At 36.6% G+C, this 25228-nt stretch overlaps 1 protein-coding gene across 1 annotated transcript in view; it reads left to right on the top strand.

Moving 5' to 3' along the window:
* Positions 1-25228, top strand: part of LOC134653540 (serine/threonine-protein kinase SIK2) — a 67810-nt gene that overhangs the window by 7030 nt on the left and 35552 nt on the right. The window contains exon 2 of the mRNA XM_063508917.1: positions 16732-16848. Within this exon, the coding sequence (XP_063364987.1) occupies positions 16732-16848 (117 nt within the window). The remainder of the gene's footprint in view (positions 1-16731; positions 16849-25228) is intronic.

Raw genomic sequence — 25228 nt, 5'->3', positions numbered from 1 at the left:
ACTTTGTGGCCGGCAAAAATATCGTTAGTCTGTATCCGCATAAATATCGGATTGGGTCGTTTTAAAAATATTTGACGACTCATAAAAATCAAAATTATGTGATTACTCTCATCTGGCATAAATATCTCTCCACTGGGAATGCAAATACATCGGATGGCAGACGGACCGCCTATATATCTGACACGAAATTATGAAATATGTCATCAATCGGCAAAAACGAACCATACCTGGATAGCATAGAGCCTTAAATTGTATGAAGTGTTTTGACAATTCACGAAAAGAAGAGATGCAATTTTAAATTGTGACATAATAAAAAATCAGGTATACTTTTAATAGATGATGTGTAATAAACCTCCTTCTTACATAAAAAAGAATGATGAAGAGGTCAACTTGTGAGACTGTGACAAGGACAAACAATAATAGCGCTTTCGCTGCTACTCCTACTGAAAGATACATAAGACTATCCCGTTCGGTCATTTCCCCCACCCCTCATGCCAGATCCAGTTATATACTAGATTCATGATACGTTAAAATTTACAAATAAATTATATACTCGGTCAACCTGATCTTGACAGTAGAAAAAGGCGGCAAACTTGAAAAATGTAGGCGCGAAGGGATATAGTCCCATAGAAAATTTGAATTTCGCGCCTTTTTTTACTGACAAGAATTGGTTGACCAGGTATATCCATTTTATTCCGTCAAATCGATGATAAAATAGAATGTGAGACAGACATATACAATGACAAGTCTGCACTCTTTTCGTGAATTGTCAAATCACTTCATACAATATACGGCTCTATACCAAACATGTATGATTCGTTTTTGAAGGTGGATAACATATTTATGATTTTCCAACGTGTCAGATATATAATAGGCGGTCCGTCGTCCACCCGATGTATTTGCTTTCACAGTGGAGAGATATTTATGCCAGATGAGAGTAATCAAATATTTTTAAAGCGACCCGATCCGATATTTATGCGGATACAGACTAACGATATTTTTGCCGGCCACAAAGCATCACATATTTTTACCAAGGTAGTGTCGTCATATACTTATAGCTCCAATGGAGCATCAGATATTTTTGCACGGCTGCCCACAGTCATATATTTATGCTGGTGACTGTACCACTCCTAACTGTGAGAATTTCACATGCTATAAGATTTTGCGTTGCAGATAAAAAGATTATGGCTGATTGTTAAACATTTAACGAATTCTTAAACTGCCGCTTCTTCTACGAAAGGATCGTTCAGCATCTTTAGAACTTTGCCCTAATTAGTGTAATTAGAGTCTATTTAATGAGCTAACTACTAAGAATTTAGTATTTGATACGGTAGAATTCTTCGTTTCAGCAAGAAACTAAGAATGATTTTGCTTTCTCTAGCACTCACGTATAGTGGCAAACTCTCACCGAAGATTTCGATTGCGAGATTTCCCATTTGCTCCAATAAATTCAGTTCCACACGCAGGCGACACTGATTATCTGCCTAACATTTTGATGTTACCACACGCAGACTACATGTGTAGGTACGGTAAAAAAGAAAAAACCTATAATTAAAATGAAGAAAAAAAAAAGAAAATGATTTGCCTCACGCCTGACCGTATTGAGAAAAAATGTTTCGTGACGAAACCTGTACCAAACCACATGATAATGAGCAAAGCTGTCATCGATAAATTAACCGATTTCGAAATAATCACTTATCTCATCTCAACAATAATTAATAACAACGTACCGTTGATTTAGCATTAGCGGTATTTTTCACCACTGGAATTATGTAAGTACAAGTACATTGTCTGTTAATTATATAAAACGGTAGCAATCGGTGCGTTAAAAAACTCGTCAGCTAATTGCGTCAATATTCACGAGAAAGTAGCTTCTGCCGGACAGGTATCCGAGCCAGACCATCTATTATTTTCATTGATCAAGGAATGGTTTGTGCGCCGCAAGCTAGGATGCGTGATGGCGAGTGTTTGGCCAGGAAATCTTTTCGTATGGCACGCGCTTCGTTTACATTGAGGCGCTTGAAAAATGTGCGCTTGACGCAAATGCGTTATCTATTTTAGAGCTTTGCGTCAGTGGCCTGGTGTTATCTGCTCTGCAGTCTGGCGGTCACCCTCGTAGGCGTCTTCTCGTCCTAGTCCGGAATCACACCAAATATAGCCACAAGATGAACGCTGTTGCCATGCTCGGTAGTTTCAACATTGCTTTCGACCCTTGCAATAACCTTACCCCTTTCGGCCTACTTAATTTGACTAAAATTTAATATACCTATTCTAAAAGTAAAAGTTAAAATTATACGGGCTTTCATCTTGGAATTCTCTTTATTCTTGGTGATCGTATTGACATGTTATTATTCGTTTGTTGATCTAAGGCTCCAATGTTATTTAGAAAATATGTACATTGTTGTGAATTTTTTCATCGTTACCAGTATCTTTATTTTGCAAAATGATTCACGAACCGGGAATCTTCTGATTATCTAGCCAGAATTATCGCAAGAATAGACCATTGTGACGTATAAAAAATTGGCTAAAACTCTAAATGACGTCAGCTGCTGGAACTTATCCATGTTTTTTTTTTGAATGTCAATGTTAAACATGCAGGTATTTTGCTTCGCTGGCTCCACACACAAACGTAGTGAAATTAAAAAACGGCGGCCGCTAGGTTGTGGATTCAATCCCAAACGCACCTGTCCTGTAATGTCTTTAATAAAAAGACACAATGGCGTCAATAACCAGGATACCTACGTTTATCACGAGATAATTCGTGATAGCGCGGAGACACGCGTGCCTGTTTGCTTTCAACCTTATCAGCAACTGTGACGTCAATCCCTCATATTGACCTGACGTTTGCTTTATAACTAAAATGGATCTTGCTACGAGATACATTAAGCAAGGACGTTCTTTAAGTACCTACCTACTTCTGGTTGTATAATTATTCAAAAAAGCGGAAGAGCTTTTGATTTACATATTACTGATATTATATGTATGCATATTAATCAGATTAGTTATGGGATGTTTATTTTTAAAGTTGTTAATAGCGTACCTCACACCTGCCTTAAACCTGCCGCGTTTTATTTGTTATGAGTTGTAAATGGTTCGCTTTACTAAATTTATCCATAGTTAAAGAGGTATGAAAAGGTATACCAAGGCCGATTAGTAGTATTTTGATTTTCTATCAGGCGCGTTTTATTCATTGTGGTTTATTCATTAATTTGAAATCGAGGGAAGGTCTTCTAAGACCGTTTTCTCGTAGCAGCACGGGATCTGGTAGCTGCCCTCACTGACCCAAAAAGAAAATCCACCCTGTATATACGATGATTAGATATCATACAAACTTCAATGTAGGGGTGGTACCTTTTGTCTGCAGCTGACTGTACATGTACTAAGCGTACTCAAATAGAACTGGACAAACGTCTTAATACTTGAGGACATTTTACCATCTATACTTCGTTTTTTTTAGCATTAGAAATTTGGTAAACAATCTTGATGTGTCTTTTAATTGAAAAACACATTTTAAAAATAAGTTACGGTAAATATGTAACAATTATGAATCTAATACGATCTTTTATAGTCTTCTGCTTTCATAAGTAATATAGCTATTGATTTTTAAAAAGTGTTTTTCAATTAAAAGACATGTCAAAATTGCTTACCTTCTTTCAAGAACTATAGGCCGAATTTGGTTGGTATTAGAGGTCATTTATCATTATGGTTAACGATTTTTTTGTATCAGTTAGGTATGCGAGTTGTTAAAAGTCATTCAGCCCGTGGCTCATCAGAGATGCGATTTATTTTAAATACTTCTATTTAAAATGCAAATACAAAATGCAAAATACCTATTTTGTATTTTGCATTTAAATGCCTTTTAGTAAAAAACATTTTGTATTTTATTTGAAATACTTTTCGAGATGTATTTTGCATTTTTAATATTCATTTCAAAATGCAAAATACTTTGTGATTAAGTTTAGCCAACATTACCAGTCAAACAAAATGAAATGAACGAATGACGCTTGTATTGCCGAATTTGACCGACAGAGGCGTCTGCTAGCCATGCGCGCCCTTTTTTTAGGGTTCCGTACCCAAAGGGTAAAAACGGGACCCTATTACTAAGACTCCGCTGTCCGTCCGTCCGTCCGTCTGTCACCAGGCTGTATCTCACGAACCGTGATAGCTAGACAGTTGAAATTTTCACAGATGATGTATTTCTGTTGCCGCTATAACAACAAATACTAAAAACAGAATAAAATCAAGATTTAAGTGGGGCTCCCATACAACAAACGTATGATTTTTGACCGAAGTTAAGCAACGTCGGGCGGGGTCAGTACTTGGATGGGTGACCGTTTTTTTGCTTGTTTTGCTCTATTTTTTGTTGATGGTGCGGAACCCTCCGTGCGCGAGTCCAACTCGCACTTGGCCGGTTTTTCTTTGGTCAGAGTGCGCGCCTTATAGCCGTTTAGACTCGCGGCTCGGCTCGCGGCGCGTCTCGTGGCTCGCCTCGACACACTCGTATTCGGCTTGTCATTCGGTTATAAACAGGGAGCGTACATTTCATGCCGATGACAGGCGTATGACGTCAACCTACATACAGGATGGACAAAGTTTGAAAACGGCAATGGAATAACGAACGTTTATTTATTCGTACCTAATAATGGAAAATATGATTAATCAATGATTAATCACTGTTATCTAATCAACCTCTTCCGTTTAAGTAGATATATATTGACACTTGAGACGGACATTGAAAGAATATTATCTGACATTGTCACATCACTCACATCAAAGTTTACTCTTTGTCACAAATTGTAGACGTGCGGAAACAACATTTCAGTTAAATTTAATAAGATCAGGAAACTTAATGCTTTGCCAAAGTCGCTATGGAGGCTATAGAATTATTGTGCCAAATAAATCCATGTTTAGTTATAGATAATAAACAAATTTATTGTTCCTGCTGTCAGCAAAGTTTGCCACCAAAAGAAAGCAACATCAAGTTACATTTGCAAACAATAAAACACAAAGAACATGAGGAACATAAAGAAACACAGTTTGATTTTAACATGGACTTGACCAATTTCATGATAGCATCGAATATACCATGGAAACAATTGAATAACAAAAACTGAACATAATATGAATCCAAAATATACAGTGTATAAATATAATAGGTATGAATTAAGTATTTCAATGGACGATGAAGTCGATGTGGATAGCGAAGATATGGTGTTCCCTTCGTTTAAATTGTATGGCATAGTATGCTTTGAATTGACACGATGGTGCGATTCTTTTTTCCAACTTGTTGACTACGTAGAAGACGAAACTGAGTGATAGTACTTAATAATATAATATTACACAATAAAGCATTTTGTTTCCAACCCACTAAATACTTATTTGTTTTATTTCAGAAACTATTATGTTACTAATAATCAAACGTTGATAGACACGTTGTTGTGGCCTATAATTAAAAATAAAATAAAAGTCACTACGTTTCTGGTTACTAAGTTGTGTCACTACGTTTTTTGAAACATCCTGTGTGTTTATATGAATACGTCATTATGACGAAACCGGCATGAAATGTACGCTCCCTGGTTATAAACCTTATGCCGTGCCGTTAGTGTTTAAATTATATTAGCTCGATGAGCTTGCGAGCCACGAGAGTCTAAACTGGCTATTATGTCTGACTAGTGTCAATGTGAAACGAAAATGACGAACATTATCTATTCTATGGCTATTCTCATGATAAATACCTAAAATAAATAAAAATATCTGAGATTTGGTCAAAAGGTATTTTATTTTGAAAAAGTATTTTGAAAATACCTATTTTGCATTTAGCATTTAAAATACAAAACGCAAAACTATTTGGTATTGTGCATTTGAAATAGTAAATCTGAAAAGTATTTTGCATTTTGTATTTAAATGCTTTTTTTAAACCATTTTGTACATCTCTGTGGCTCATGCGTCACTACTTTTAAAGGTGAACCGAACCACACCGCACTAACGGGGTCATTACACTTATCTATTTATTCTTAATTAGTTCATGTTTATTCTATCCCCGTCTCCGTGTTTAGATATTAGCAATTATGCAATATGTTGTAACAACTACGTATTCGTAAGATTGATTTCAGTACATTTATGAAGACAAACTAGCAAATGTATCTCCATACATTTATTGCACAATAAAGATGGATCGGGGTCGTTTTATTACTGTCTGTTATCATTGTCTGTTGTAATGATGTCTTCGTTAACATTTGTCACAATCTGTTTGAAATGTTTGAAAAATTTGTCTATTCCATATTATGTTTATCAAGCGACACATTCTGTCGGTATTTGTAGGTTAAGCCATTAATATTTTAAGTAGGAGACGAGATCAATATTATTCATGTTAATTGGTTCCAGATATAGAATTGAATCAAATAAATAGCTAGTAAGGTTAGCTGATACAAAGTAACTCATGGTAAATATGTATAATGGCGTTCGTCTATTCTGTCTTATTAACTAGAAACAAAGTCAGGTATTATCAGTGCTGCTTAGAAAAGTTTTACATGTTGAAAAATGTCCCCTATAAAAGTGGATTGAGTGAGGGGTGCAGACGGGAAACTACGGCCCTTACTCACGTAACACATTTGTGCTATGCGTATACGGAGTAGATAGATACTCTTTCAGCAAGTCTTTGCCGGCGGGTTGCATGGGGAGAGCGTATTGTAAAAATAGAGTAACTGCCTTGCCTATATATGTATTTGTACCGTGTACCGTGTTCAGCCCTAGTAGCACGGTCGCAGTTTTATCATTTATCACCATGCCTGTCACGTTCTAACAAGTATGTAAGTGCGAAAGTGACGGGCTTAGTGATAGTGGATAAAAATGGAACCGTGCTGAGCCCGCAGGCCAAACCTTTGTACATTGCCTTTAAGTCGCTTCTGGCATAATAGAGATGCATAAAGGAGCCGTCCTTAACTGACAACCGACAAACTACGTTTACAATATTCTATCTTTCAAAATCATGATGAAATATGATGTGACAGTGACAACACTCCTCACATAAAGGACTTGATAACGTAACAAGAACGTAGTTTGGATGGACAATGAATCATTGAACAAGGCTAACTTCAAGAGCAATAAACATTTGTTAGGCCAGTCATGTATCGATCGACGTACCCGAATTATGTTAAAGATGCAATTATTCCATGTAAACAATAATCAGATTTCCATTAAGATACGTATGAATTAAATTGATGCTAGCCTTGTAGGAATAGAAGCATTATAATTTAATAGTAATCAGCAGAGTTTAAGTTTTATCTACGACAGGAAAACGCCATTTTATAAACAAAGGTTTTACGCAAGCGGTAGCTTGACGGGCATCAGGATTGAAACATGAAATCTATGGCGTGAAACTGAAAATAAGGGTCGGAATTGTAAGGATCTGTAATTTAGTAGAGCAAGGGGGACGTATAGTCGTCTTGCTCGCCCTCGAGCGGAGTGCTTGGGCATATTGATCGTAGTCTGGACTTGTTGATCTCTCCTCGCACGGTCCCTCGGTTTACTAGCAGTGTTGCCATATTGACATCATTAAGTATCTGTATTTATAAATATTTAATACCAATTCCCATTACATTAATAGATGGCATATTTAATAAATGATTTTAAGTATTTTTGAAGTGAAAACTTCTTTAGCGGCGCTCTGGGCACTTTATGAGGTGGGGGGGAAATGATAAACTCGAGACAGCGTAAGGCGATCATGTGACCGTAAGGGGCGTAAGGTGCGTAAGGTGGCCACTCATAATTTAGATTTAAAAATTAAATCAATAAAGAAAAACTCAATGTTATTTGACGTTTATGTTGCTGACTCCTTTTCAAGACTACCTTTACCTATGTTCAAATAATTTGACGTTGTCATGGCAGTATGTAAATAAACATGTCAATGAAAAAGTGTGATCTTATTTGAGAATGATAATAATATATAATAAATAAATAGAATACCTCCGCTAAACGTATGTATCGTGTTACCGGGCGTCGGTAACATAGTGAGGTGAGTTTTCACTTCTATCGGCACTCCGGAGTGCAACCGTTGTTGCTTGTTTTTCTACTCTAGTGTCTTTATTTTCCCATTCAGCAGTTGAAACCTTGATACAAAATGAACTAACCGTTTTAAACTGCTCATAAGGTTTCGCATTAATCAGCATTTATCTAGAAGTCATCTAGAACCTTGTTATTAGAGGTTTAAAAAAAAATTTGGCACATATTTCAGTCAAAAGTTTGTGACCGATTTGTGTAGATTTATATTTTTTGCTCACAGTTGCTTTGGCAACACAGTGTAACAGCGTGTCGGACTACGATTAATTAAATTGTTCGTGTCGGTGTAAGCGTTACAATCACTGGACCTGATTCAGCACACTAGGATATACCGCAAATATTGGGTTACTGTCGTCTCAAGCTATTTTCAACCCCTGGGACTGGGACTGGGACTGGGACTGTTTGATAGTAGTCGTAAATATTGACAGTAAATATAATATATGTAAATATTAATTATTGGAAGTAGTTGTCGGAATACATGTTTTACTGTCTGGTCATGACTTTGTCCGCTTATACAGCGTGTCTCCCGCCACGGGCGTTTAAATGTAGGCCTCGATTCTACTCGCTAAACTGAGCTACTTTTATTATGGGATTGACCCCCGAAATCACGAAGAAAATATTGCCTTTTTCTTATATGTCTGCTGGTCAGAGGGCATAGGTAAAATGCCAATCGCTTGCGCCGTGCCAAACGGTAAAACTTCCATATAAATGCCACAGAGAGAGTAGCGTTTAGTTCGTTACGGCGCAAACGATTGGCATCTTGGGCATCTTGGCTCCCAGATGTCGATGTTTTGTATGGAAAAGTCAACATTTTATTCGGGATTTCGGGATTGGTCCCATAGTAAAAGTAGCTCGGTTTAGCAAGTAGAATCGAGCCCTGCATTTAAAGCCCCATAGTGGGAGTCACGCTGTATAAGGATGATTAAAACAATTCTATCCGCATAATCTCCTTCCACTTGTAGCGGATTTTTTTAAAAATAATTATATGGACTGTTAAAATAATTTATTTCAACATTTTCAACCATTACGGAGTCTACGTTTATGATAAGTGCTTAGTTCAACCAAAATTATTGCATTATATAACTAGTGCATGATTTGCAATGCATGCATACTCGCAAATCTTACACTGTTAACTTTCTACGGGTGTCATTGATATGATCTGATATGTACCTACATACCTATACTTATGCGAAAAACACACATCTTGCTGTCAGTTTGCTCTAGCTCATTCGACACAGGACTACAGGCAATCTTGATTGCGATAAAATAACTTGCCACAATAGGATTTAGATTATGACGTTACTTACCTACGTCTGCCGAGTGCAGACTCCATAATATGGGTTTATATTTATCCCTATTGGTGATAATTATCGTGTATTTTGCCTGTTGGCTTAGATTTATCATCTGATTACAATTGACGCATGTAATTATAAGATAGTATAAAATAATGTAATAAATTGATAATCGTTACGGTCTTCATTTTATTAACATATTGATTATGTATCATAGAATTATAATGTCAACATGTTATCGCATTATTATACTGCTAGATACTTTCTCTTGTGTTTTTGTTATGTTTTTGATTTATTGATTTCTGATTATATACTTTATATTATAGATTAGATGTTCGTAATTGGCTTAACTTCTGTTTTCTTATAAACTTCCTTAGAGTCGGTTCACTTTTTATTATATATATTTACAAACTCATTCATGAAAACCCATTCATTTAGATTATTCCACGAGATATAGCTCCAACTTTAAGCATCAAAACTATCCAATACCCTCAATATTACGACGAACGCCTCAAGCGTTTCACAGTTTAAACCTGCGGGCTCAGCACGGTTCCATTTTTATCGACTATCACTATGCCCGTCACTTTCGTACTTACATACTTGTTAGAACGTGACAGGTATGGTGATAAACGATAAAAATGCGACCGTGCTACTAGGGCTGGTTTAAACGTATTACAGAACTCATTTGGGAATAAATTCACACGCATAAACTGAATTTTCCTTTACCAGGAGTTATTCCGATTTAGAGAACATGAAACCAATTTAGTATGTCATCAGTAGGTAGATCACGCTCGCACTTATGGATTTGCGTGAGCGTGACGAACTGATCTCATTGATATTGAAATCACATGGTTATAGTATTTCAGAAATCTAAATATGCTTCGAGGAAGCCGCGTCGCTTCGTATCAAGAAAGATTATTGGTATTCCCAATGTCAATTTTCGCAAATCCTGATAGAATTTCAACTAGAATTTTCTTCTGTTTTGACGCTTTAGGTAAATTGTGTTAATATAGGTACATATATGTATAACACTTTAAACTCTCGCGTTTTGTACACATATTTAAATTCCGACGTTTCAGCTGAGTTGCACCAGCTGTGGTCACGGAAAGAATTTAAGGTAAAAACAATGAAATTATATCGCGGTAGACCCGTTTGTGAAATTAAATATATGTATGTAATGTATGTAATAATAAACTACTAATAAAATGATCCGATATCCCTTATAAATACTTTGACAACTGTTAATTTTATGACGAGTAGTTAGCTGAGTAGAGAGATGATTTATTTTGATATCCTCTACTAAGTACAGTTCTAAAGATGTGTAAATATGTCGTGGGTGACAACTTCACGTTGCATTCATATGGCCATATAAATTATCACTTTAGTGTGATCACATTTCTAGGCACGCTGTTACCGTGCCGTGTTATTACTTCTCGTTAGGATTACAGTGTTAATACAGTGGTATTATACATACCTAAACATACTTATGCTATGAGACATAAATTACTACACTACTATGAGCCACGACGACGTGCTGCAAATGTTTTGTATTTATATAAAGTTGTTGGTATAATGTAGTGTTTTCAAATATTTGGTCTACTTATTTATTTGTTATATAAACCTATTATTATAACGACTATGTACAGAATGTATACCTACCGTTATTACTAATCACATTATACACAGATAGTTATGATTTTCTAAGACTAAAGACTGCAGAAAAAAGGATTTATATTGACTGGTAAATCTTAGCAGTGTTGAAATTGAAACGTTAAATATATTAGGAGTTTGAATTTATTTTACTAAAACTGATATGTACTTAATACAATGGTAAGTCACCCGGTTGCTTCGTTTAATTTTAATTGTTTGTAGCTGGCTACGTCGTAGATATGTCGTAGCATAGCTACGCTTTCGCATAGCTACGAATGCAATGCTGTGTCAGCCTAACTAAACCTTCTAAGAATATTAATTCGCCTTGAACGATTGAGAGAGATTACTCACTTAATTCATATGCAATCGCATTCGTATATAAATAACTGCATATAAAACCGTATATAACTCACAATACTATTGTCAACTTATTATTATTGAATGTTTTGAGCTCCAATTCAAAACATAATTGGTTATTGGTAAAATCACGCCAAAGAGTTTGCCACTTCCACCAGGCGTGTCTCACTCCGCGATTTCGTCGCTTTGCTACAGGTAGCTAAAAGTACATTCGTTCGGCCCCAATTTTGGGGAAAGCCATAAGCCGCGCGTGGCGCTGTCGCCACCTAGCGGCCATATCTGTGCTGATCGTAACAGATGCGTTTTGTTAGAGAGTGAGTCTTCTGTACTTAGTACTATTATTTATTCTGTGCTTCCACTTATCGAGTAGAAGCGTTTATGTTATACTTAGTGTTGTATTCTCAGTATCTAATTCTGAGTTTATTATACGCAGCTATAAATATGGACAAACTAAAATTAAAAACAAAAACAAAACAATAAGTTTATTACGTAAATAATACCAAAAAGCAATAAATAAAGGCTGTAATAGATAGCGATTAATAAAAAAATACTTAAATCATTAGTATTTTACCGGTCAGTAAATTAAGTGAAGGCTACACGCAATGTTATTATTATTAGTTTCGCAACTCGAGTAAGTACCTAACTCAACACAGTGCAAAATTTTAGCAAATAAATTACTTGTAGGATATAGACGAGGCCAGCGAAACCGATTCGTTTTTAAAAGTAACCTAATAGGTTAGGTTGTTTATAATTACGACCTTCGTGTAGGTATTCTATGTTCTCCGAGGCAGATTTGAAGTATATCCTACTAATTTTATTTATGGCCCTTGCTTGTGGCGTATTACTTTGTTCCTGATGTGCCGTAGGCCCATATGAAATGTTCAACTCTAGATTTATTATCTACATTAACTTTATCTATCTAATACCTTTAAACGAGCAATTCTTGTATATTTATTTATTTATTTATATGTATAGGTATATGTTTCGGGGATCTCGGGAACGGCTCTAACGATTTCGATGAAATTTGCTATATGGGGGTTTTTGGGGGCGAAAAATCGATCTAGCTAGGTTTTATCTCTGGGAAAACGCGCATTTTCAAGTTTTTATATGTTTTCCGAGCAAAGCTCGGTCTCCCAGATATTAGTACCTCTATCCGTTATAACCGTTCTTTCGACTTACTGTAGGTATATGGTTTTATACCCGTGTTTATACAGAGTAATCAACAATTTGTTTTTAAGTTCAGTGGGATATTCACGGAATGTATTTATTAGGCATGCAGTTACGAATTGTAAAACAAAGCGATCCCAAACCTAATCTCCTTATTTATCAGATATTTTACTTCCAGGAACACAACGGGAGCATTTTTCAGCTTGACCCCTCGTGATGTCCAGAATTACATTAAATAAATAAGTAATTTTGAGGCGTGGCGGGTCGCGAGGGGTCGTCGGCACGAGCGGTTATTGACGGGCCCAAAGTATTTATAATTTTACCGCCGTTGTACTTTTATGCACAATCATTAGTACCTAATCAAACTATTACACGCATATCAAGCATCGGCTTTACATCGGTAAAGCTTTGTTTCCGCTTAGGCATGTCAATAATTAATAATCAGACGAACTTACCTGTACGAAGATGGTACGATACGTACTGCTGCTTGTAATATTGAAGATATCATCCTCGATTGATACACGAAGTATAATACCACCTGTACAAAGTAATTGAAACAGTTACAGCGAATACACAAACTTCTTAATAAAAAACGCGTACTTGTGATTACGTATTCAGTCCATACATTCCGGAATACCCAAGTTTATGACTGACTGACATCGCGCCATCTAAAGCCAGTAATAAATTCATAGGAAACTAGTTACCTATGTATCTTATAAAGAGAAAATATATTAAGAGAGTGTGCTTACAGTGCTGCGTTAATAACAAAAAAAAAACAATAAATACCATAATCAGGGATGCAATTGCAAAATTAGTCATATCAACACATCACATCTTTGTTGTTTAGGTTTAAATATTAAATAGGCTATAAGTTCTGTCATAAACAGTCCTTGTTAAATACCTACAAGGAAAACGATACACAATCACGTGAAGACATCAAGTTTAGTGCCCTCACGTAAGACCTTTTTTGAGATTGCTCGTCAAGCACCAATTTTAGAATGAGCCACCGAAATCATCGATTATTGAATGCCCAAAGTACAAAAAAATATTTTCGAGACATGTTTGTATTATCTACAATAAATGTCGTGTCACTTGCTGAAGGTTTGGCAATGATGAGATGATGTAAAGTTGGAGCTTGACTTATGAGTCACTTAGCATTTCAAAGTTTAGGTTTAAGTAGCTATATTAAGTAATTCACAGAAGCACTTGAAACCGATTTTATGAATAGTTGCAGGAAAACTGTAAAATACAATTCCGGCAAAGTAAATGGGGAAGAATATAAGTAAACATTTACAAAAGTATTCAATATTGGTATAATAACAACCTAAACAGTGTTAAGGATTCAATGCGCATTACCAGGATAATAGCGAACGAGGAAAATATACGTTATCATGAGAAACCATCGATTAAATTAGCCCTATTGATTCGTATATTTCATAGACCATGGAATACTCAAATTACAGTATGTACTATGTGGTATGTGTTATGTACGTTCTACTGAAGGACCTAAGCTAGGTCATGAACGAGATCATAAAATTGGCATCTAAGTACTATAGAAACTGATAAACAGACTCAAGACACACACAACTGATATTTAAAGCATTATGTAAAATGTTCACATCACTACATAGTATAAAACAAAGTCGCTTCCCGCTGTCTGTCTGTCTGGATGTATGCTTAGATCTTTAAAACTACCCAACGGATTTTGATCCGTTTTTTTAATAGATAGAGTGATTGAAGAGGAAGGTTTATGTATAATTTATTAACCCGTGCGAAGCCGGGGCGGGTCGCTAGTTTCTAATAAATCGTTCTTCTAAAAGTTCGGAAATAAGTGTGGCCATGGGAATGAAGCCTTCCGAACGCTAGCGAATAAAGGATGACTCACGCTAGACCGGGCCGGGCCCGGGCCGGGGTGTCCGACACGTCATTTTCTACGACGGCCGATCGGTGATCACGTGGTGGCGTGAGGCATCCTTAACAGTTTCTATGCACACATACAGAGTAGCCTTAATCAGGGTCAATGTCGGAGTAGTTGAAGTGACGCTGACGTGTTCTCACGGTTTGTTCCTCGTGATTTACGCGCGTCCGTTCTGATTTTGAGAAACCGCAACTGATAGACGAGTTTGCGGACATGATAAGTCATTGGGAATTTTGACAATAGATGAGAGTTGATTTTGGGGAATTCATAAAACATATCTTTTCAGATCAAAACTGTACGTAGATATCAGTGAGAAAATGTAACTTAAAGAAGTATAATCTTATCTTATCTCATGGTACATGTTGGTTGGTTTTAAACTGACAATTGTCTAATTTACAGTGATTTTATAAATTTTCATATCCGTTCCGCATTTAACATTTGTCTGTTATCTAAACTAAACCCCCATTTAGCGCTGTTAATGCTACTATTGTTTAATCTATCTCCAATACCTAGCTGCCCATAAAGCACAAAGCAAAAAGCTGAAATCTTATCAAAGGAGCACTCGCGCCTTCCGACTTATTATTAAATCTCCACGCTTCTAAGGCTCTACTTAAGGCGACTAGTGTTCTCGACGACGTAGACTATACGTACAATGAACACGTTGCCTGTGAAACTTAAAAACAGAAAATATGTTTTTAGAATTTTCACACGAACAACAAAATGGAGGTACCTATAGTTTAAAAGAGGATTTAAAGTTAAATTAACAACAGCCTAATTAAATAAAGTATTTTTTTACATAATGATAGTCATTCTAAAACGTTTGTGTAATGTGTAAATGTACCTCCAATTTGTTTTAGAATATTTGGACTTTTCGTTTAAGAGTTTCAGGGCAAGTTGCACAAAATAATTACCTAGTGAATTGTGATCAATTCAACATTAAATATGGCGGCTGTCTAATTTTTAAAACAACAAGATGACATTCACATAGGGGTCTTCGTACAACCGACCCTTAAGATCTGTTTACAGATTGATTAGTGTTTAGTGCAAGTTCATACATTTGTTAAGTACTTACTTGAATTTAGTACAAAATATAAGAACTCGCACTAAACACTAATCAATGTGTAAACACTAACAGGCCCTTAAGGTAATGGTAAGATAACTGTTCCACGTCACTAGCCGCATTAAATCGGATAGTTTACTTATTTTCATCCTTTCCCCAGACCTTTCCTTTAGGTTCGGGATCGGTGAATCGGTCGCCGAGCAATCACGTCAATTGCCCCAATCGTCTGTACGCCCAGTGACGCGAGTTGACGTCAGCGCGTCTTTGTCTGCCCGTCAGGAGTAGCGAATAAACTAATGTTCCGTTGTGAATGTAAAAAGCGTAGGAATAAAACCAGATAACATGAAGCGAGCACAGATCAATCTTGACTTTTTTTGATTATCCAAACGTTATCCGGTTTAGGAACCACCAATTAAACATTGTACCATAATTAGCCTAGTTATGTATACCTACTGTTGCTTGTGTCTAGCTCTGAGAATGATGTCGGTTTGTGTGATTTCCAAATGTTTACTTATTCATTTGTCAACTATACAATTTATTGCGTAGCTCTGTTTGAATAGGTAGTTATAAAATATACCACGATTTAATTAGAAATCGTAGCATGGTATTAGTCCCCCTCCGATTTCTAAAAGTTTCATCTGTCTCTTCTGTATTTGCAGAGCTCTTCATTTCATTAGTATTTATTAAAGTCCATTTAAAAGTTCTCGAACTCGATTTGGGAGAAATTAATTGGATTGGTCGCGTGAATGCAATCCAACCACCACGATACAGAATAAATTACCCTGTTAATTAGTCTAACCACCTAATCGATTATTGATTAATTAATACTTAAACAGTTTTCAGTTCATGTGTTACGAAACTATTGTATGTTAGTGCTTTTATATGTTAAGTGATTTCTTGTGAAAAGTATACTTTACTAGTACGCTTCGCGGCCGTGCAAAGTACTCTTCGGACTCTGCCTGAGAAAGTACCTACTTCTAAGAAGTTCAAAATGTGTTGTTAATGTATTGACGTACATAGCTAGAGTACAAACGTAGTAATTGAATACGTGTTTACAAATACTGACTCGCTATAGTTTAAATTTAACTCTAAAGTCGTCAATAATTAAGAATGCACGTGACAATGATAACAAAAGACGTATAAATTACTTAACATGCATTATCAAGCTCAATTATGTACCTATTTGTGTGTGTGTGCCTATCATTGACGTAAGCGTCTTATTGTTACAGGTAGCAATTAAGATAATAGATAAATCGCAGTTAGATGCTAGCAATCTTCAGAAGGTCTACCGAGAAGTGGACATCATGAAGAGGCTCGACCATCCTCATATTATTAAGCTTTATCAGGTAAGCAACTATCCTTTACACTATTATATTTGTATATTCTTAGATAAAACATTCACATTTCTTACTGCTAAGAAACCATCTATTTTGCAACCAGCAAGTGGTTTGTTTTTTCTGAGAACATTTCTTTTAAGATTCTTTAACGAGGTAACATAACACAATGCATCTTAGTACTAATAAGCATAGGTACACTCGTACCACAACTGCTTAAGTAGATACCTAGTAAGAACGTTTTCTTTGCAATTTGCGACTGCTTTGTTTATGTTTCATATAGCGCCTTACTTCAGGTTGGATACTAAACGAAATTTTACTAGTTCCATGTCCCAACAGGCATGTTTATTGAAACAGTAAGTAGCTATTACAAATTACAAGTCACCGTACTGTAAATACTGCAATACATACTTCAGAAACGTTACATTATAGCGGGACAATATTCAGGTCATCGCAGGTTCACAGGGAGGTCATCCGTTTGCAAAAACGGAATTCCGTTAGACGGCGGAACAAATGCGTATGAATTAGGCGACTTAGCCGCTTGGTGGGCCGTTCACCGCTCGTTACTGCAGTTGACGTTACTAATAATGCTATTGTTCACTAACTAGACAGTTTGAGCGCCTTAAGTCAACCAGTATATAAGTGAGAAGAGTCGTTATGGTTATAGTGGTCGACCCCGGTTTTGTGATTTAGTAAGCCGTATATATTTATATTCCCATTGTTTGGGTCCTCAGACGTACAGTGTGTAATATGACCTCCGTTCTTTAACAACTGTGTGTAATCGAATAGCACACGTATACTGGTTTTTCTAAGCCTGTGCTAGCGATTGGAGCTACATGCACGCATGTACAGTTACCATTACTGACGCGTGACCAGTAGCTTCTTGTTACGTATGCATCCATGCCTGACGGACCACTTGCCCATCCAGTGACACTGGAGATATCTCAGATAACACCTCGTGTTTTAAGTATTCACATATGCAAATTGGAAGTGTAGTGTCTCATATATGTTATGCAGGGTAAAAATTTTGATGGTGCACTAATTGTATAAGCCCTCATTTTAACAACACTATATATTTATATAAGTATATATTTTTTTTAGAGATTAACTGTTAGCCTAATAAATGTTCACAAAAGATCTTTTACAAAACAAGAATTGATTTCACAATAAAACACCATTTTATGGTCTTAATCGTATTATAAATTTATCTATGATTGTTCTAATTATAAAATGGTGGTGCCTCTTTAACTTTGCTCACCCGTTACCATCAAGATGTTCTCTCTTTGACTCCCCAATCCAAGTGAACGAGTCTGCACAACTGTCCGTTTAACTCCCACTTACCCCTACCACTTGCTAACTCAAGTGTTGCCAGGTAAGTCATTAAACATTACCCATTACCCTAATATTAAATTCAGGTATTTTCAGAAAGTTGCCAAGTAAAATTCATATTTGCTTACACTTTTTGATACAATTACCAAAAATCATGACATTCGGCCATCCTACTTCGTGCATGACTCCGGCGCACGAAACTCAATTTAAGGTTGAAAAGAAAATAGCTAAGAAAGCGCCTTTAGAAACACTTATAAAACATTTCTTATACACTGAAATAAATCGTACCTACTCCATGAAATTCCTCTGAGATCGAAATGCTTATTCAGCTTCTTATACCTAGTTGTAAACAATAACATTAAATGTGTAAACTTTGTTTTAAATCAATATGTTTGAGCTCGCGTCTATCATGACATTCGGCCTTCAGTTCTTTCCTTTCTTTATGTTTACTGTCAATTGCATATGTTTAGCTTTATGAGAATTTGACTTGTAGTTAATTATTTACTTGATGTTTACTACATGTCTTACAAACGCTTAAAACATTTTTCATCATACAGCGATATAAGTTTATGCAATAAATAGATTTTATTCAATGAATTCGATAGTCTTCAAGTAAAATATGATATTGTACCTTTAAAAGTTTAAATTTTAATATTATGAACACAAACTATTTTTTTTATTGTATTTCTCTGAAACAGACCTGACAAATAAATCAGATTTTGGTACCTCTCTAGGAAGAAACTTGGCCTGTTACAATCCCCTTTATGCTTTATAGTATCAACGAGTATGTATGTACTAGGGTACTCTTGAGTGTAAATCCATATTGGTAGGTTATAGGTTATAGGTATTCGCGGGCTTGGTTTCCGCAACTCGACGTCATATTATTGCGCCTATTTTGCGTGATGGGTTGGCGGCCTATTCCTGCCAACCCAGCTCTACCAGGAAGCCTAGCAGACCCTTGACGTTGCCGACGACTTCTGGGAGCGACCCCGGTGAGCCGAGGTGTTGTGCCCGGTATTCTGCCACCCCTGGGCATTCGAGAATGACGTGGGCGGCTGTCTCCTCTGCCTCCATGCACGCCCTGCAGAGGGGGCTATCTGTAACACGTAGGGTTAGTAGGTGTTTGTTAAATGAGGCGTGGCCGGTTATGGCCCCAGCTATAAGCCGGAGCTGTGGTCTCTTCAGCTGTCGCAGCCTCCGTGACAGATTGGGGTTGAGTGTCGGGAGGGCTTCCTTCGCCTGCCTGCAGGTGCCTAGGTTAGACCAGTATTGTTGGTGTTTTACCTTGGTGTTATGACGCAGCATGTTCCGGAGCCAGGCAAATGGCAGAGGTATAATTGGCTCAGGTCCTGCCACCTTCAGTTCCGAGCCACCTCTCGCCAGGATGTCGGCTGCATCGTTACCTCGTGAGTTGCTGTGTCCTTTGATCCACTGCAGAGTTACGCCATTGGTGGTACATACCTCTGACAGAGCTTTGTGGCATTCGTAAATTAGCCCTGAAGTGAGAGTATAACTTTGTAGAGCTTGCAGTACTGATCGACTATCAGAGAGTATGCGGATGGGGTAGTCCAATACTTCCCTTGAGACGATTGCGTGTGCTGCCATTATGATGCCCATACATTCCGCCTGGAAGACTGTGTTATGGGCACCAAGTGGTGTTGAGATGTGTATGTTTAGGTCCTCTGAGAAAACCCCAGCGCCAGTGCCTGACCTTGTCTTTGATCCGTCCGTGAAGATTCTCAGCTCCCTTGGGTTGAGTCCTTCATGGGGTTCTTCATGTAATTGTATTTTGTATTTCTTGTCGAAGACGAACTGCTTGGGTATCCTGTCAGTCACCGCTTCTATGAGCGGTTCCCTACCTATGGCCTCGTAGAGGATTTCGGTGTGTGGCACCCTAGGCGGTCTCCAGAGATTAGATTTTTTAAGACGTACCGCCGCAGCTAGCGCTTCCTGTTGTATAAAGAGGTGCAGCGGCGGCAGGCCCAGTAAGGCTTCCAGGGCCGCGGTTGGTGTTGTCCTCATGCAGCCCGTTGTCGCCATACAGGCCAGCCTCTGGAGTCGTTGTAGTTTAGCCTCAACTGTGGATAGTTTGGTGCGTGGCCACCATACTATCGCTCCGTAGCTTATTATTGGTCTTATAACTGCCTGGTAAAGCCATAGAGTTAGCCTGGGAGTTAATCCCCAGGTTCTACCCACCATTCTACGACATTGCCAGAACGCGACTGTAGCTTTGTCAATTTTGCCATTTAAGTGATTACTCCAATTTAGCTTGTTGTCAAGTATTACCCCTAAATACTTTACCTCTGCAGATAGTTGGAGTTCTGTATTGAACAGTTTGGGAAGGCGGTAGTTTCCCAAATTGCGTTTGTTGGTGAACATTACCAGCTCCGTCTTGTGGGGATTGACTGTGAGTTCGTTGTTGATGCACCAGCGCTGGAGCGCTGGTACGCCATCGTGGACGATGGCTAGTGCAGAGCGGGTAACGTCGCATACCGTACCTGTGTGGTTGCCGCTCGTTAGTATCACTATATCGTCAGCATAGCCGATTGTGTAGTAGTGATTGTTGTTTAGTGCCGTGATTAGGTCGTTCACTACTAGGTTCCATAGAAGTGGCGATAGAACGCCCCCTTGGGGGCATCCCTTTGCCACTGATGCCTGCTGTGTCTCGCCTGTCCCAAGTTTTATGACCCTCTGGCTCAACATGTTGTTTATCCACTGGGTCATAACTGTATTCGCTCCATGTCTTACCAGTGCTGCTGCAATGCTGCTGAACCTAGAATCCTAGAATCCATATTGGTATGTTTATTTCCGAATAGGTACCCAAAAAAAAAACGGGATAAAAACAATTCTCAAACTTACAAAAGCGTAGCTGCTACATTTATAGGAAAAAAAATGTTTTCATTATTTATCGTTTATGATTTTTAACTGTAATACTATTTTCAGCTCGTACGTTACAGGTCTTTAGCTATTGGTGTTACTTAAGATATACATATTTTCTTTATTTTATTAGCATATAACCTTGCTAACCTGTTTCCGAATATTAAACTCAAAGTCGACAGAAACACTTGAGACAGGTTTCAGTAGCAAAACGCAGACTTTATCAATTTTATCATGCATAATTGTAGATTTTTATTTTTGCAAATAATATTAAATAATTGTATAATGTCCAATATTTTGATGCATTTTCTAAATTTCAAAGTCTATTTGACACCCAATATATCTAATAATTTACCAGTTTTTCTTGAAGATTTATTTTATTTCATCTATTGTAACAGAAATAAATCAACTGGTCGGACCAAACGGAAGATTTGCATTTTGTACACACCCTTTTGATATCATTCGTTACAGCAGTCTTCTAAAGATGGCAATTTATCTTTTTTTTTTTTTGTTTTTAATCAAAGTAAGCTTTCCAAAAAAAAACATGTTTCTTCACACTCTTTCAATATTATTTCTCACAGCAATCATGCAAAGATAGCAGATTTTTCAAATCAATGCAAACATTTCTGACGAAACCAATCTTATTGGTGCAATTGGTTTCTTCTTTCATACTAACTTAATTGATTTTAAGTACCTATCTATAGTGCATATAAAGCCATTTATGGCAATTATAATATTCAACTCTATTGACAGTATTAAAATTCAATTTGAAGTAAACAATTTTATGTGACATACATTTTTTAAGCGTACCGACATATGTTAAGTACCTAATCAATAACCGTTTCAATATTATTTTATTACCTCTGTTAAGATGAACTTCAAAATGTAAGTGTTTCATTAATAAATAAATGAACAAACGACACAATGACACGAAATTAACTTTTTGAAAATAGAACGTAAATAATACAGAAACTAGATATTAAAAGCGGAAATGTGGAAAGTCATGTGATATACCAACTACAACTTATGAAAATTATGAATTTTGAATTACATTTTTTTTTATCCTGATCCTGATACGAATGAAACATCACAATCATAACTTTGAATACGAGAGAGATAGGATGGTTTTAATTTTGGATGTCTCGATCATTGATGTATATGTTACCCTATATAACCCTTTCTAGATATGCTAGAACAGTTATTAACAACTACTAATGCTATCCCATCATTTAGATAAACTATTCTTCTAGACACTGTTTTTTAAATCGATTAACAAATCAATAATAATCAAGCAGAGTATGTTTAGAGTTAGACACTGGCATAAATACGACTAATCTCACAATTCGCATAATTTAAAAGCAAATCAGTTACTGAAATCACGCATAGGCAATGAATGTTACCTATTTCATGTCTCTAACCAAAATCTAAGTCAAATACCTAATTCAAATATTATTTTTTTAATTTACGACTATACATGTACTTTATTATTTCTATGCTTCAAACATATTATTACGTATCTAGAGGCTGTAGCTCTAAACTTCTTCACAAACTCAGCCATTTCTACAATTTCGCTTTTATAACGTGATTTGTAACTGTATATAACCCTAAATATTCTTCATATAGACGTACAGACAACTAAAAATAAAATACCTTTTGACATTGATATCTAATTTACTAGAGCTTTTTTTTTCATTTGGATATTCTAAGTTTCAAAAATAAACTCGCATCAAACTTTCAATCATAGAGAAAGTACATTTTTATCTCAAAATATTTCGAGACCGCATGTAACGATACTTAAATACTATTTTGTAAGAGAGGAAATCAAGCCCAACCCCTACATGACACCAAACTCGATCGCACCTTATCGTCATCGAGATCACCACTAATACTTACATCAAGACCTCTGAGTCATTTGCATATAGGTAACTCTCTCAATTTAATAATCCTGCTAGCTATAAAGCTATAATCGTATCAAACTTCACAAAGATCAGAATAACGTTGTATGTATAGGTATTAGGTACCAAAGTTATTGCGGAACAGATACTAAAAAATGTTCCTTATGTTTCCATAGGTAACGCAACTTAAAGAAAAAAAAAAACAACTGCATACAGTATAAACGGGCTGCACCCAGGGAGCGCCAGCAGCGAAAACTCAATGACCAGTGCAAAATGACAATTGTCTCAATTGAGGCCAACACAACCAGCGTTATTACGTCTCATCACTTGAAACCCCCAAACACATCGCTGTCAGTACTCGAGCCATACCAGTACCAGCTAGAGGGAAAGTCACCAGATGGCATTCAATTCAAATCAACAAAGAAGAACTCAATGACATTGTAACAGTCCCTCGACCAGGCCACGTGCCCGTCCCACGTTTTACGAATCTTACGTCTTACGCTCTCGCGAGTTTAACATTTTTTTTTTTCATCACAAAAAATGCTCGGCGCCGCCAAAGAAGTTTTTACTTTAAAAATTACATTCATTATCACCACTAATTTTGAAACGACTATTTCGTAATGTTAAAAAAAAATGTTTACTTATAGTTAGTTTTTGAACATTTACTGCTTCATAGTTCATTAAAATGGGTTTGAAATATTTTAACTACCACTCACTTATGGCATGTACATATACTAATTTAATTTATACAATAAGTTATTGCCAATTGCGTTAGTGTGAAAAATTCTAAATCAAACAGTTTTCTGACATCAATCAGTCAACTATAGCTTCAAAAAGATCATTGTATTTAATATTCAACACAGATATTATTTTATTGAATTCATTTCATAGTCAAAATATATTCATTAGAAAAACCCGATGAGGTAAAAATCAACTACTCTTTTCAATCTTCCGCCAATGACAAGAGTTCTCTGGTATAAAAAAATATTCTCTGACCTTTGTTATAAAGTTAGCACAAATGTGACATTTTAACTAACTCTGTAAATTTTCATTGACCCCATTTCACAATTCATTCAACAATTCTCAGTCACCTTGACCCCTCACTGCTATTTGAGCAGGTCAAAACCAATATCAACTTCCTTTGATGCTTTCAACGTTTCTCGTATCTCGTTTGTTCCACCTCGTACTCCAGCACATGATCATTTTAAAATAAACAAAATTCTTACACTTCCTTCTCAATACATTTAATATGACTTTGCAAAACACGTTAATGAAAACATAACTACATTTCCGTGCAAACAGATCACTCGCACAAGACAGGGATCAAAAAATCAACTCCGAACTCATCCTATTAGACTGACCAAGTCATATGGTTGGTAAAGTTTTACTTGTCATTAACTTCTGTCCTTTTTAAGAGAATTACTCCCATACTGTTCTTAATGTTATTTCAATTTGTTCATTATGTTGAAACTATTTGCAGTATCTCTCATTAACCACGTCGACATTTTAAAAGAGGAATAAGACATTAACATTTACTGCGCAACCCGATCGAAATAATACACGTACTTATCCGTGAAATATTTAAAATACTTGAAATGTAAGTACTCAAACCCTTTTCATGTCTTTACATTACAACCTTCCAGACTCAGTCTTACATAGATTCAAAATGCTTGTTATCACAAAAACACAACAAGAACTACCAGAATATTAATAAAAAAATCTGTGGAGCTGTCGCTAGTACGACATAAATCCTCTGCACTCTCACGATATCTATGCCTACTTTTTTTCCACTATAAACATTTTAACATGATCTGCAATAAATGATCAACATTAGCCTGTCAGATCCACATCAGTTTATTTTTTAACTTTCAATAACGTACACGCGCGCTATACTATGTATTTTACTTGTTCCAAACATCTCTAAATTTTCAAATTTAAATAAAAAGTCATCTTCATCAGACGCATACCCGCGTTACACAAAACGAAACTCCAATAACGCATGCTTAAGTAGTACAAATGACGCACTTTCGTGTCATATAGAACTTAACCTCAATGACGCCCCAACGTCAAAAATTCAGCTTCAATGACGTCTCCACGTCATACAAAACAACATCAATGACGCCACAACGTCACACAAATGACAATGCCATGTCATACAAGTGACGCTTCCACGTCACACAAATGACGCCTCCACGTCACACACAAATGACACCTCCATGTCATACAAATGACGCCTCCACGTCACACAAAAGACGCCTCCACGTCACACAAAAGACGCCTCCACGTCACAC

The sequence above is a fragment of the Cydia amplana genome, chromosome 13 (assembly GCF_948474715.1).
Source record: "Cydia amplana chromosome 13, ilCydAmpl1.1, whole genome shotgun sequence".
NCBI classification, from domain to species: Eukaryota; Metazoa; Arthropoda; class Insecta; order Lepidoptera; family Tortricidae; genus Cydia; species Cydia amplana.
The sequence above is the reverse complement of the archived record's forward strand: the minus strand, read 5'-3'. Positions and strand labels throughout refer to the sequence as shown.